We start from the raw sequence: 15,618 nt of genomic DNA, 5'->3' as shown, positions 1-15,618 counted from the left end.
AGAGAACCGGATGTGACTGACCCACTACTTGCTTTACAGTGAGTTTAGAATCAACACAGAGACGCAGTGGTCTCACGTTGCGTCTTTGAACTGTGTTCCTGGACAAAACCAGCAGGGTCTCAGCCAGCCGGCCAACAATTTGCTCCTCCAGCAACGGCGGCACCAGGGCCAGCAGAGAGCTCCCGGGAAGCTGCTGTCCCTGATGTGAGTGACGCTGCCTCAGTCAGATCTCTTCTCAGGTGAAGAGAGAGGCTGAGGTGTCAAGTGATAACCATCTGCCGGAGTGTGGTGTCAGATGGCAGAGCAGTGCGCTGACAGGCCTGCTCAAACCAAACGTGTAGTGAGAATGTGCAGCGGGAACATCTGGTGTTAAAACACTTTAGAATTAGTCTTAACCTCACCTCCGAACAAGCTTCCTGAGGGGACGCGGAGTGAGGAGACAGTCAGTTCTCAAACACTGTTGTTAAAGCAGATTAGCACTTTTAAATGTGAGTGCATCCTGGATAAATGTAACACACTTTACATACGAACCATTCATATGGAACTGTATGGAAACAAAAACCTATCTCGATTCCAATAAGATCGAAAAGCACGTCTACGTGTGTGTCTGTTATTTGTCAGTGTATTTCAAAATCCTGATGTTTGTTTATCAAAAGTTCAGCAGAACATAACTGTAATTCAGTTGCAATTAGGCCTAAAGGGCCAAAATGTACCCTGGCTTCTTCATCATGTGTGGTGGCTGGGCCTCTAAATCACATGCTTCTAATACTGACCTCTGCTGGTTGGTTGCAGAACAACCTAAAACTCTATCAACTACATTTTTCTTAACACCTTTTCTGAAATTATACAGAGACCTATATTGCAGCCAGGTGAGCAGTGAAAAAAAAAAAACATAAACAGGGACAAACATTTTAAGAGATCAACACATTTTTTATTAACCGGCCACAAATTCTTCCACATTAAACTGGAATACCTGTATAACAAACATCTATGTTCAATGATAAAGGAAGAGCTCTATGCGAACAAGCAGTACACAACATGTGTGCGTAGTTGCCAGCACAGCAACATTTAAATACATCATGACATTTATGATGGAGAAGGTGAGTGTAAAATAAAAATAAATACACATGTGAAGGAGGGAGGAGCTGAAAATGAAAGTGGGCGTCAGGAGAGAAGTGCTAAACTGAGCTGATGTGTGTGGTATTTAAAGGGTTTTAACGCGGAATAAAGTGCTGCATTTCTTTTAATAGTAAGTAAATAAGCTGAATGAAATATTGACTTTAAGCAAAGGCATCTGAATGATGATGGTTTTATGGACACATGCCGATATACATTGAGTACATCTACATGTATAGGTAAGTTGTATTACCTACCCAAGGGGAGATAAAGTTCATTAGAACATGCTGACCAATGAACAAATCATCTCTTTTATATGAAAGTATATTCAAAGGGAACCTCCGGCAAACTTAAAGTATAAAAAGGAAACTAAACAAAGCAGGAAATAAAATAAATAATCTAAACATACATGAACATTTCGCTTTTAGCAAAACATGCCGCAGTTTGTTTGACGTCCCCCTTACAGAATACAGCCATATAAAACACTGACATTCATCCAATACTACAGTATACTCTAAGCTAAAGTAGTTTTATACTGTAATAAGATGTTAGCCTTATAAAAAAAAATCAAGAGAAAAAAAAGCCTCATCATTAATCATCATGACTGTCTTTTCTTCTCACTCATCATCAGCAATAAGGCTCGTCTCTCCTCCCCCTGCCTCCCACTCGTTAATGCCATTCAGTCCACACTTACCTTACACCCTCTGTCAAAAAGTCCAGCTGATGAATAGATAGGTAGCACCGTGTTATGGGATTTACAATCAGCATGATTTAAAGTCGGCACATTAAACACAAACGAAAACAATGGAATCACTCACTAATAAGGTTGGTAGTTGTGAGGGTGACGTTTTTGCAGTCTTGCTGGTTTCACAGGTGGAAATTCGTGGGCTAAACAAGCTTTCCTTTTTCCTTTTTCTGCTCGTATAGGGACTATTAAAGCAGTCTGGTGTGGAATGGAGCTGCACTAATGTGCCGCTCAGAGAGGAGGGAATAAAAAAAGAGAATTCAGAGGATTTGGGGGAATGCAGAGGGCTGATGCCTCTTTCCTTTCACAGTCTTTCCTCTCTCTTGTTCTTTTTTTTATTTATTATTTTCCCTCTCCACGTTTCACTTTTCTCCTCAGCAACTCTCCAAAAGACTCGTTTCCGTGACAACCGCAGCATCAGTTTATCTTGGTGGGATTTTGGCAAAATGGGGGTGGCAGTCTGTTTGTGTGTGTGTGTGTGTGTGTGTGTGTAATCGTTGGATAAATGTGATATTTAAGATTTCAGTTGTCCTTTTAAACGCGTATGTGTGCAGGTATCACTGGACTGCCAATGTTTCTCAGTAAGAAATCTTCTTCACTTGCTGTTCTCCGTTTCTCTTCATTTCCATTTTCTCTAGACGAAGGCCTCGGGGATGTCGGAGCCGTTAATTTTCATGTAGATCTTAGCGTTGTCCATCTTCTGCTGTTGCTCTCTGAAGAGCGTCCGTCTGTAGCAGATCAGGTAGAGAGGCAGCAAGAAGCCCAGCATACTGAGCACAAGGAGTCCAATATTGACCTGGAGGACAACACTAGAATTAGCCATGCCCGAGGGTTTCATTCGCGCGTGACAGTGTTTGAGTGTGTGCGTATACATACCCAGAGTGGGTCTCCCCCCAGGGGTCCCATCATAGCCAGAAATAGGGGTTGCTGCAGCAGAGCAAACACAGCACTGACCAGAGACTGCATGCCCGTCAGACTACCAAACTGGGAGGAGGGATACCTGGAGAGAAAGGAAAGGTACATTTAGTCTCTAAGTTTCAAGCGACATGCACACGCAGAGGACCAAGATGATGAAGATCATGATATAAATGTGTGTGATTGTGTGTGTGTGTGTGTGTGTGTGTATGAAGTTAGTGGTACTTTGGGGACTTACACAGCAGCATAGAGGCCACCGACAGCGGAGTGAATGAATCCTCTCACCACAGTGTGTAAGACAAATGACACAATCTGAGATAAAAGATAAAAGTAGAGGAAATCAATAATAATAGATCATTATCATTTAGGTGGGAGCCTCAAAGGAACTGGTCAACATTTTGGGACACATGCCTTTTGGCTTTTCTTGCAGAAAGAAGATGAATATCGCTCGCGAAATGAAACTGGAGGTGGTTTTGGAAACGGCTTGCCTGGCTCTGTCCAAGAGTAAAATCTTCCTCCCAGCACCTCTAAAGCTCAACAATTAATGTGGTATATCTTGTTTGTTTCATTTGTATCTACTCTATGCTAAGCTAGATAGATAGATAGATAGATAGATAGATAGATAGATAGATAGATAGATAGATAGATATTTTATTAATCCTGAGGGGAATTCAGGTTTATTTATCTCTCTGCATTAAAGTGAACCAGCGTGTTTCCCGAAATGCCAAACTATTCCTTTAAAGTTCCACATTATCACACATTATATGTAATTACACATAGTGATGCTGTTAGCTATGTTGACTTTTACATAACTGGCTGTCTCTGCTGCCAACAGCCTGTGAAAAGAGGCTAATCAGTAACTTTTTCTTTTTAAGAAAAACTTTGCTAGCAAGGCATCTCTGACAGCTGAAGTGCACCACTCACCTGCAGGGGGAGATTGGGCACTAGGCAGGTGATCCCGAATCCTACTAAAAGGACGTTTGTGAGGACGAAAGCTCGCAGGGCATTGGTCACCTTCTGGGTCTTTCTGTCTCTGGGCTTTTTCTTAATCTCCCCCCTTATGAAGGAAGAGAGGTCAGATGAGCACTGATATCACAACTCTGTTTTCACAATAAAAGTTCGTTCCTTGGTTCTATTCACCACACTGGCATATGTAAATATTAATGCCTGGGTCTATAAATGGAAAGGGGTAGAAACAGAGAGTTTACCCACCACTATTAAGGGGTTACTCAGACTTGACTCACTTGCTGCAGGGTTCCTTTTCCTCCTCTCCATCATCACAGTCCTTCAGCTTCCAGTCCATGATCTGACCAATCACAGGAGTGGTCATCAGGCAAAGCAGCTGCAGCATGCCAAAGATGGAAGTGTACAGACTCACTGAGAGGGAGAGAATGAGGATTAAAAGGTTGTAAAAAAAAAACAAAACAAACAAACCCAAACCCAACATTACAATATTAGAAATTGGGAAAAAATAAGAAAGGGGAAGGATTAGAAGGAAGGATAAAAAGATCGAAGTGGTGGAGGCTTCAGGTCTGTTTTCTAGCTAGTTAATGACTATGATGGTACAGTTAATTATTAGTCCTAGCTGCGGGAGCTACACACAACCAGATACTGAGTTAAAGGCGGTTCGAAAGTCAATATTATGCCAATATGCGGGGGATTTATGATCCATGGACTAATGATGAATGAAAAGTGCTCATATGATGTGTACTGTTTGCTGGTGCTGAGGGGCAAAGTTAGTTAATGAGTACAACAAATGGTACCTGGTGGTTTCAGATGAAAGCTGAATGTCAGCTGAAGGACTGGGTTATTGACATGAACAACAGCCAAAGTCAAATCATGAAATAACACTAAATAGCTATGACAGTTTTACAGTAAGTAGTGGAAGTGGGTTATTGGGGTGTGGTAGCAGACCTGTGCCAGACTAGAGGTTATATTATAATTGTTATTAACTTGACAGTTAATAATCTAATGGTTCAGTAAACTACTGATATAACTATAGGCTTTTAGTCTTACCAACTTCCATTCTCTCCACTGAAAATTCAATTAAAAGCAAGTCAGTTCAGCTGCTTTTAAGTCATGAATCAAAGTCACTTATTGATAGTCAGTGTCATATTCTAGATAAAGCAAAAAAAAGAAGAGAAGTTTTCATGTGTGTCTACACACACAGAGACACATATTCAAAGGTAGAACAACAAACCTGTGTTGAGGTCTCCATCACTGAGAGACTCCAGCACGCTGTTCATGGCCCCCATGTAGAACAAGAGACGAAGCTGAGTGACGGACATGGTGACCAGGCTGAGCATGAAGATCGGGCTGATGATAGTTTTCAAGAATGACTGGGCTGCAGAGGAGACAAAGGAGTAAATGACATGCATTAGGATGAGAAGCACAAAAAGACGGGGTCAACCTTTACTAAAAAAAAAACAAACAAACAAAAAAAACAGCTACAAATTCACATCAGGAGCTTTTCAATTCTGCACTCTTACACTCTTCCTGTGGCCTGCACTCCATTTCCAGGTCCATGGTGGAGAGGCAGAGCTTGTGGCCGTCCTTAGTGGCCAGCTCCTTCTGCTTCAGGCTGTTGCCAACACTCAGACGACGGCCCACGGTGGTCACTTGGCTGTAGAACTGCTTCCCTGTGATTTTGTGGTCAAAGCCCAGCCAGCTGAACTTGATCTTCACACTGAGAAAGAAGAAGAGGGCAGATGGATGAAAAGCGGGTGAATAAAGTGGGAGTAAAAGACAAGGGCGACAAGGGAGGGGGTCGTGGAGGATAAAAAAAAAAAAAAAAAAAAGAAGTTAATATCATAAATAGAAAACTCAGTCTACTGGAAAAATTTCCTGCTGAATCAGCCGGTTCAAAAACGTGATTCTAAGTGTGATCATCAGCAGATAGACTTTAACCTGGTTGCATTACATTGCACATTTCTGCACATATTACATAGTTATTTGTCAGATAGAGTCAATGATTTCTATAGCCACGCAATGCAAACTGTTCTGGAAACACCTGGATCTACATCTGGATGGGAAAGGCTGCACCAGAATGACAACGTTGACATGTAGTAACAGATAAAAAAGAAGATAGAATCGTGACTGCAACTACATAAAATCAGTGTGTATCTGCGGTACTAACCTGTAGTCCATGTCCTCTGGTCCTGGGAATGGTTCCAGTGGCCAGTTGAAGTAGCAGTTCAGGAAGACCAGTCCAGCACAGGCAGCCCACACCACCAGAATAGTGATGAAAGGTATGCCAAGGTCATAGATCACCTGTGCACATCAAAACACGAGCATTGAATGCAAAATACAGAGGAGACCACAAATATAAGAAGTCAGAAAGCGTTTCAGTGTTTTAAACCTGCTTCCGGATCCATATCTCCATCAAATTACACGTGTGGAAAATACTCACATTTCTAAATTCTATCTGCGAATACTGAGGCATTTATATAAGGATGACCATGTCATGTTACTCAGTGGTGGCAATATTATATCATATATTATATCATGTTTCCAATTGGATTCAAGAAGAGATATGGCAGGTTATGACTTTGGAAAACAATTCCAATAGAAGTTGGGCATTTGTCTATTAAAGTGGAACTCTTTCCTTCCCCAGTTCTGCTGACTGATGTGCTCAGCATGTATGCACTCTGTTAACATTATACTTTTATACTCTTTTTTTTTTTAGCATTCTATCTAAGGGTGTTGCGATATGTATTGACAATAACTGTGATATTTAAAAAATAAAACATTGTGTTAATAACACATATAGAATAATATCATAATGGCGGATGCTAGGCCTTGTGGATCTGGTTGCCTCTTCTCTATCCATTAAGTTTAATTGTTCTTTTCATTCGCGTTTGCACATGGTTACAGACTCTTTCTCCACCTCCCTTCACTCGTATTTGAATATAATGCACTTGCCAAAAAAGAGACAAAACACACAGTAAACAAAGTTAAAGATGAATTTGACTGCTGGCATCATTATTATTACTATTTTTCTTTTCAAATTTTCTGTAGATATAATGATAATATCGTTATTGTAAATTCTTTTGGCCACGATAATCGTACAGTGAAAATCTGACACTGTGACCGCCCTAATTTGAACTATTTACTGTGTTATTTAGTTTCATTTAATTGGATTGCAGCATGGAAAGATAGAACAATATATTTTTTTTTACATTATGTTTTAAATTTGGTGAAGACTGGATGACATTTATAGGAGTGGTGAAAAAACATAAGTTAACATATATCGTGTAAGTGCAGGTGTGCGGATGTGTGCAGCGTAAGTCAGTGATTGTTACCTTGACACCAGGGAAGGTGACAGCGGATGAGGCGTAGGAGCCGATCATCAGGGCGATGAAGGTCGAGCGGAGGTCCCCAAACATGTTAGGCAGCTAGAGAGAGAGAAATGAAAAGAGACAGATTAAGATTTCAGATTATCACATCATCACAACTTGTCCTAGTTATTCTTTTCTGAGCCAGACTTACAGGTTTTAGTGGAGATCTGCATTTTAACAAGCGAAACGAGCCATATTTCATTGTAAATATGAGTATAAAGGTCAGAGCATCTACTGCCAAGATCATCGTGGTCTCAGCTACACTCTAGCTGCTCTAAGCTTGAGGCCGCTGGGACAGATTTGGGACACTGTGAGGATGGTGCCCACTGACACTGGGGTCAGAGGGGACAGTGGGAACCAATTAGCATGCAGACATGGCTGTACAGAAAGAACATCCGAGAGAATACTAGCACAACAAAGTGACATGGAACACTTTGTAATATAAAACACCATCACATAACACACACAGCTGTCCAACACGGGACACGGACGACGCAGTGCTGGTGAATTCTATACAGCTGAAACAATCACAGAGGTCGACTGAGGAGAGGTGACATTCGAGGACAAAAGAGATGGACTGACGATAAAAGATGACGAGGGATGAGTAACCTACTAAGTTCACTCTCTCTGCCTTTTACATGCTTTGGGGAAAGACAAGAGAGAGCTGGGAGATACAACAGAGAAAAACAGGAGACAGCGGGTGACAAAACACCCGAATACAAAGGCATTCACAAGCTGTTCTGCTTTCAAGAGACTGAACAACAACAAGCACATTCAATTACATAAGAAGGAGGAAGCTGAGGAAGAGGTATGTGTTTGTGTCTGTGTCTGCTAAACTGAAAAAAGTTTGCACACTGAAGCACCCCAGTTTATCAGGAGTCCTTGAAAGAAAAAAAACAACTGCTCCAACGGATTTTTAAATATTACAGATACATCAGCAGCTGCTGGAAAGGTGAACAGACAACTGACATTTGGGCAGGGAGCCAGCTGTGGCTGCTGAGGGCAGCTGAGTGTTACCCAACACCCCTCAGCTGAGAATGAATGCCTGTAGGTCTGAGGTGAAGTCATAATCAAGGAGTCAAGGAGCAATGCAGAGTCTAATTATTAACCCAACACTGAAGCTTTCAAGTACAGTATGTCAGGTTGTGAAAGGGGATGAAAGGGGAAAACATGGCTTCATGGACAGACCCTGAAGGCTTCCTGGGGGCTGAGGCCTGCAGGAAAAGAGCAAAACAAAGCCCTAAATCATGGCTTTACTACATCGCTGACATTAAGGCAATGTGGCAGCAACAAATAAGGAATTTAGGTGGACGCAACTGATACCACATAGGAGACGAAAGACGTAGCCTGTGGTGGTATAGAAAATAGAGTGTTTTATTGGGAGATTTAATGGAGGAGAGCCCCTCTCTTGTGAAAAGCATCACCATGGTACAACCCCGGACTCCTGTGTGTGTCACTGTAGGCTGAACTGATGGCAAGGGGGGGGGGCAGGAGGATGAAGAACAGCAGGGGGAAAATGCAAAGGAATGGTGAGGGAATGACCCTGTGAACTCTACGAATTCCCACTTGTTTTTCCGTCCCTGTGTCTTTTGTGGGTCTGCTCCGTCTTAAAGGGGAGCTCCACCAATTCTCCACAACAAATTCTGTTTACACGTCTTGGGGAGCCTGCAATTAACAGTGTAAATTTGTTATATGTATCAGGAGCATATAAAAACACTTACTAGTTCCTACTGATACAATGGAAGACAATAGAGAAGAAGTGAGTAACATTTGGGAATTTTAGGGAAATAAATTGAACTTTGAAGGCTACAGTACTGGAAACAAGTTTCTTCTAAAGTATCCAATTATTAGTCTTGTTTATCATAGTCTACATTGAGGCACCAGTAGGAAGCAGTAAGTATTAGACTTGTACCTGATTTGTGCAATGAAAATTACACTGTAAATGACGGACTGTATTATAAAGTGTGACCGACGGCCGTTCGAAGTCCTCTGTGGCTCCAAGGAAAGCCGTGCGAAATCTGATTCTGCCTCAAATGATGTCACTTGAGTCAGTGATGGTTGGGTCTGAGGACTACAAGTGTGAAAATGAAAAACATGTGGAGGCTCGCCATTAGAGCTTTACCAGCTGAACTAAGCTGTCAGTTGCATTGTGGGTAATGTGGGCACCTGTTTTTTTTTTTTTTTTTTTAACTGTCCATTGGGGTTTTGAAAAGGCTTGTACTTTTTTTAACTTCCCCGTAAACATCAATCGAACCCCAAAGGGTAAAGTCATTTCCAAAGCATGAATGGGAAACTGACTGAGGGGTCTTCATGATTAATGCCTCTGATTGTTGTTCTTTCTTTTTCTTTCAACTTGCTGCACAACGTAAAATTCGAGCCGTTGTAGCTGCTAGATCTGCTCTTGCTATGATGTTCTTGCAATACTAAACGCAGTGGACAGTGATAATGAACCAGTGCGTTACTTTCCCCTCTCCTCCTCTCTCTCCAATCAGTCCCTGCTCCCTGCTATCCAAAGCTGAGGCCGATTGTCCACGGGAACACAGAGAGCAGCGTAAGCAGCCAAAAACCAAAAAACCCAAAACAAATAAAAAAACAACAACAGAAAAACATAACAGAGCACAACAGGAGACAGGGTGGAATGCCAGACGGGGGGGGGGGGCAGACAGGGAGCCAGCAAACTATTATAACAGCACTAACATTGACACAAAACACACTATGAAGATAGAAAATATACATCTGGACAAACACTATGTGACAAGGCTTTGCAGTGGTGGTGGGTGGGGATTCAAAGCACACGCAACTGTGCACTCACTTACTGTGAGAGAGGTGAAGGTCATGCACATGCCCCCAAAGCCATTGAAAGTCAGCGCAATGAAGATAAGGACAGAGAGTTCTGCAAATGACACACATTAGGTCATGAGTCAAGAACCACACTACTAAACAAATGCAGTTTAAAAATGAAGGTACACGTGGAGTCTGCGGGCAGGCTTACCGTTTGGTTTGTAGGCTCCATAGGCAATGAGGAGACAGGACAATCCAAAGCACGTGCTGAAAATAGATGAACGCCTTGTCAAACCCTTCTAATGACAATTTAAATCGCATCAAATTGCTGCCGAAGAAATAACATCCAGAATACTTAGGTTCCAAGTCAAGTTCAAAAGACACCATAGTTAGTCTGGATCATTTCTTCTCCTTCCTTGCTTACCTGCCCAGCAGTCGTAGCTTGCGAGGCCCATATTTATCCATGACGATCCCCAGCGGCAGTGTGATGGCTGAGAGCAGGAAGGAGCCCACCGTGAAAGCCAGGTTCAGCATCTCATCCTGCTCTTTACAGATCAGCCAGCCGTTCATCCTCAGGGGCCCGTCAATGGGGACAAGGGGTCTCATCTCCACTCCGTCGCCCAGACCAACCACGGCACCCTCACTTTCGTAGTAGTCATACTCGTCGGGTGCCGGCGTCGCCTCGATTTGGGACAGATTGTAGCTGGAGCTGTTACCTAAAGAGCGTTATGAAAGCGGGTGGAAGATTAGACACATTTTGGAGTATGACAACAACAAAAACAAACATGTGAGATGAGGTGATCCAGGTTGCCAAAACGTGACCATTTCATTTAGGAGTCACATGTCTTATTTGATCATACTGATGCGAAAAAAAGTTCTGCGAAAAATCGTATGAGTGTGGAAGATTGACTTCAGCCGCTCCTATAGACGCTTTGGCGCAGGGAGCCGTGGGCTTCTTGTCATACAGATGAAATCTGAAGGCGGCGGTTCTGCTTATTCACAGGATCATGATACATCAACACATAGTGGTCTCGCGTGCACTGATCACGTGCAGAATCAGGGTGTATGGAAAAACTCAAAGTAAAAACCTATAACATCATATCATGTGCCAATCTGCTTTTACTGAGATGCTGTTTGGATTTTATTAGTAGCCTACGTTGGAATGCCGGGGATATAAGGTGATAAGGTGGAACTGGCAGTAAACTTCTCATTATCATTAGAACCTGCAAGATAATGTGAAAAAGTACAAAAGTTCAGGTTGAGTCCAGCGAGGAAAAACGAAAGGAGCAGCAGTTTGGAGACTTTATTGCTCATGTATGAGCTGATGATTTCTGGATTTTCTCCCTCGCCTCTACCGTTTTCCTTTCTAGTCATAGATGGCAAGTATTTGTGTGGTATCCTTGTGTGAAACACCATGACGTGCTTCATAACAAAGTGGCAAAGTCTCCCTCAGGAAACCAGATCGTACACGTTGTTAGACACTGTGGAGCAAGGCCGAAGGGGGACAGCTGGTTGGCAAAGCGTCCGAACATGCACATATTTGGTGTTGTTTGGCAAGTGTCGCAGGAAGATTCGATTGGGCAGGGCGATGCAAAATGAATAGCTCGACTGTTCAAAGAAAACACACATTAGTTTTTTTTTTTTTTTTTCTCATCCTCGGACTCTGACAAAATAACGGCCGGCATTAAGCGACTGGCACCAAGCTTAACGGTCACATTATCTGCAAAATGCACTCTTGTTGAGTGGCAGGGAAATGTGTGGGTGTCTGTGGCTCAGTGTGGGAATGAAGCTCGCAAAGAAAAAGAAAAAAAAACAGGGATGAATCCCAAGATTTAGAGAGCAGACTAAAAGAATCATAAATCACCTCGCATATAAAGTGTTCCTTTACTGGCCTTACAGACTGATAAGCAGCAGCAACGGGCAAAGGTGATCAGTACAGTGTTGAAACAGTCGGTGAGGTGGTGAAGGTGATTAGTGAAAAATTGTGGTTAATGAAGGAACAGTGTATGATGTCTTTTTTGCAATGACATTTCCATTTCGATGAAATTTCATAAGATTCTGTGGAGCTGCACATGTACTAAAAGGTGTGACGCTCTCTATGAATTCTAGGGAGTATATGCTTTAACTGTGTTTAAGAGTAAATGAAAACCCTCAAACGTGTATAAAAATGTGCAACAAGTGTAAAAAAAAAAAACTGTCATTTGACCAACTTATCTGAAGTGAGGCAGTGCCCATATAAACCTGAGTTTTAACCATCCCCCTCATATATCTGCTGCATAAGCACAAAATCTCCATCTGCACCGTTGTTATCTGTCCTTTTTGTTTTTACTGACACCCCACCCACCCCCCTTCCTTCCCAGTTGTCTGATTTCTACTGTTCATCACTTTACTATCAGTCTCTTCCCTGCCCTTTATCAGTGGACTTTAAGCTTCCATATTACCAGTAATAAAATCCCGCTGTGGATCTCTCAGTCCCCTCTATCACATGTCACATGCCTGAAAAGAGCTGAGCCGGTACTGCTGTGCTCTCCCTCTTACATCATCAGCACAAGATAAAGACGACTGTGGCAGCGCTCCAGGAAGTCACCTACAGTGGTGGATGCTCAACTAGGGGGTGTGTTCCTGTGCACAGCATCAGCATTATTTAATATGCTATAAAATGTTGTACTGTTGAGTAATTAGCCTTGAGCAATAGAAGGTCAATGGTTGAATTTTAGAATCTGTTACTAGTGATGCTGAATGACCCTTAAACATCGAGCTGGAAATATATCCTCCTACAAACCACCAGCTAGGTGAATCAATTACTCTCAACTCCTGAGAAGACAGGCCGGCTACTCAACTGAATCCCACCAATAGTCTGGTGTCTTTGGACAGTGCTCATCACAGTCAGGCAGCATGGGGCACGACACAGTGTCACCTCAGGTCCAAAGGATAAGTCTGGCGTGATTCCTCTGTCTCTCTCTTTTCCCCTTGTGACCACTCTCTTTTAAAACGACCTGACTGGGGCTATTGTGTGCATCACTTCCACCTTTGTACTTGAAAACACTTAATAAGCACTTGCCTCACCGTGGACGGGGAGAAAAAGAGAAGACAGGACAGCTGATCTAGCCCATTATTGGTTTATCAGTTGCCTCCGCTGCCACTTTAGCTGGAGTCGCTGTAAATTAAAAAAAAAAAAAAACTCCAGGGGGCAAGTAGAATGAGATACTGTTAAGTTTATGAGACAGTGGAGCCTTTTAGTCTTTAACTTTTTGACCACTTTGCCGACCTGTAACCCTGCGCTCTTTCTAATTGAACTTATCAGGTTTAATCTCCTGGGTCCTCATGTCCATTCACAGAAAACACTTCTTGTTCCCAGAGAATGGATGGAAGAGGCAGGAGAGGAGCAGTGTTCAGTTACGTCTCTTAAGTAAAAGCTTGCTCCCCTCTTTCACCCTAAATCAAGGTGCCACTTTACCGACTGTCCCGGTACCCATCTCCCTCAAGTCCTTACATTAAGTTCTGCACTATAACCTCATGAAGACAGATGCTCAAGACCATTTACTTAAAGGCAACTGCTTTTCCATCAAGAAAAAAATCTAGGCAAAAGTCTGGAGATATATGATGGAACAGGCGACGTAAAAGTAAAGCCTGTTGGTCCATGATTCCTTTGTCAACACAGAAATACAACAGTTGTGACTCACCCTCCTCGTTGCACATGTACGAATAGAAGCCCTCTGACTTGAGCATGATGAGGAGCGATCCCCATCCCAACAGCACGGCAGAGAAGAGCAGATTCTCAATGATAGCCGTCACCGCCATCCACCAGCGCCTGGCGAACGCTGTGGCCAGGGTCGGAGCCATGGTTTGAGGGAAAGAAATTAAAGGCAGGGAAGAGCAAAGAACCAGAGGGAGACAGATGGAGGGAGAGAGAGAGAGAGAGAGAGAGAGAGAGACCACCAGAGAGGGAAGACAAGAGCAAGCTGGAAGCGCAGAGAAGAGCCTCCCTGACTGACACTCAGGATGAGGGATCACTGATCACTTATCTGTGAAGAGGAAGGCACAAGAAGAAGGGGGAGGTTTTATAGTTAGCCTATCACCGAAGTTACTGTTAGACAGAAGGGTTCAGTTTACATCACAAGATAAAACCACTTAACTTTGAACCTAACTGAAGATAACTAGTTGTACTGTATGAAAAAAGTGAAGAAAAAAAATCGGTGAAGTCTGTGACTAATTAAACACGTGCTCTGTTTTCGGAATGATTGAAAATCTCCCTTCTAATTAGACACAGAGGAGAGATAATGGCACTTGTGTTAAGTAACTAAAGTAACTAATAGTAACAATGTGTGGCGAATTATTAACCCTCCTGCTAGTACAAAGATCATGACATCACTCTGCTGCTGCGACATCCCATTACAGGCACTAATAACTGAAGAAGAATCCATGGTGGCATCACTGTGTCTTTCTGCTGTTTTGCTGGAAAAGGCAAACTGGTCCAAACTGGACTCTGAGAGAAAAGTGGGGCTCTCTCACTGCTCCCTCACCCCGTGGCCCCCTGTCTCTCCCCACAACTCCCCTTAATGTCCTCTCCGGCTCATCCAACCGCAACTTTCCTCTGCAATTACTGTGGTGCATCCAAAACATAAAGGAGCTGCCAGACAAACAATTAACAAATCCGTTCTCTCAAACACACACACACACACACACACACACACACACGCACGCACACACACACACACACAATGCTGTACATGCACCCACACACAATCTGTTCAACCAGTTTGATGAAAGTGTTTGCAGAGTGAGCTGCAGATCTCATAGAAAAATAAACAAGCAAGTGAACATATTAAAATTGCGGGTAGCCTGTTTCTGTGTGTGTGTTGTTTCACTTAATTAAAGAGACAAACCTATTCCCATTATTCATTCAGTCTCCTACCACGCAAAACAAATTACAGGAAGCTACACAGGCAAATTACAAACTCCTTTACCTCTCCACGCTGTATGCAGCACCATCCAGCCTCAAACTTCCAGATGTACTCCGGTCAGCTTTAAATGGCCAGTTATCTGTGAAAAGCCAGGTTTATATACTCAGGCTGCCTTCACGTGGCGCCCCCTATTGACCATGGGACTGTCTGATGTCTGCACCCCAGCCAATCAGCACTGAACAACAAACAGGCCCAGCACTTTGATATTTGAATAATGATGCAGGCAGAGTCAGTTTGAAGTCCTGTAGATGATTTTTTTTTCTATAAAACTTAGTTTAATAGTACAGCTGGACTGAGGAGCAAATAAACAAAAAAGTCTTTGTAAATAAGAATGACAGTTTGATTTTATCAGTCATTGTTGGGAATGGGAATGGGGATGGGGAAGTTTTAAAGCACTTTAACTGGGTGAATGGAGGTGAGTGGAAAGGATTAATCAAGTCAAACAAAGTCTGGTTGAAAACATAATGGACTTTTGCAGATAAGGATGCGTGGTGGCTATCAGCAGCACGTCTGGTTCAATAACAGGCACTGATAGAGAGCAGGAGGCAGACTGGGAGCGACTGGTGACTCCTCTGTTTCAGTCGTTGCGTAAACTGTTTACTGATGTTTACCGTGCTTTTGTTTAATGTTTACCGGAGTATGATCTGCTGAGGTTGTGGCTACACGCAGACTGAGGGCAGCACTTGGCTGATCTCAGCCTCCATGGAGTCCATTAAACCGGATGCTTGAATCGGGTGATTTATGGTCACTAATGAGTCAT

At 42.8% G+C, this 15,618-nt stretch overlaps 1 protein-coding gene across 2 annotated transcripts; it reads right to left on the bottom strand.

Moving 5' to 3' along the window:
- Window positions 1-915: 915 nt before the first annotated feature.
- Window positions 916-14,915, bottom strand: LOC111234620 (large neutral amino acids transporter small subunit 4-like). 2 transcript variants are annotated; one of them, XM_022762791.1, is made up of 15 exons: window positions 14,862-14,915; window positions 13,578-13,919; window positions 10,319-10,610; window positions 10,106-10,161; window positions 9,930-10,006; window positions 7,078-7,170; window positions 5,913-6,046; window positions 5,266-5,462; window positions 4,977-5,120; window positions 4,793-4,810; window positions 4,021-4,153; window positions 3,701-3,833; window positions 3,015-3,088; window positions 2,738-2,861; window positions 916-2,657 (listed from the first exon to the last, which is right to left on the bottom strand). In XM_022762791.1, the coding sequence occupies exons 2-15, from the start codon at window positions 13,735-13,737 to the stop codon at window positions 2,496-2,498; spliced, it is 1,797 nt and encodes a 598-aa protein (XP_022618512.1). In that variant the 5' UTR covers window positions 13,738-13,919; window positions 14,862-14,915; the 3' UTR covers window positions 916-2,495. The 2 variants fall into 2 exon arrangements, with proteins under 2 accessions (XP_022618512.1, XP_022618513.1); XM_022762792.1 differs by lacking the exon at window positions 4,793-4,810.
- Between the last annotated feature and the right edge of the window lie 703 nt (window positions 14,916-15,618).

The sequence above is a fragment of the Seriola dumerili genome, unplaced genomic scaffold (genome assembly GCF_002260705.1).
Source record: "Seriola dumerili isolate Sdu_G_001 unplaced genomic scaffold, Sdu_1.0 BDQW01000449.1, whole genome shotgun sequence".
NCBI lineage: Eukaryota > Metazoa > Chordata > Actinopteri > Carangiformes > Carangidae > Seriola > Seriola dumerili.
This window is presented reverse-complemented; position numbering and strand designations above follow the sequence as displayed.

Coding starts and splice junctions, on each gene's coding strand:
- LOC111234620 (XM_022762791.1), bottom strand. CDS start 13,737: ATGGCTCCGACCCTGGCCACAGCGTTCGCCAGGCGCTGGTGGATGGCG. Junction 10,162..10,318: donor AAGCTACGACTGCTGGGCAG/GTAAGCAAGGAA, acceptor ATCTATTTTCAG/CACGTGCTTTGGATTGTCCT. Junction 7,171..9,929: donor TGACCTTCACCTCTCTCACA/GTAAGTGAGTGC, acceptor CTCTCTCTCTAG/CTGCCTAACATGTTTGGGGA.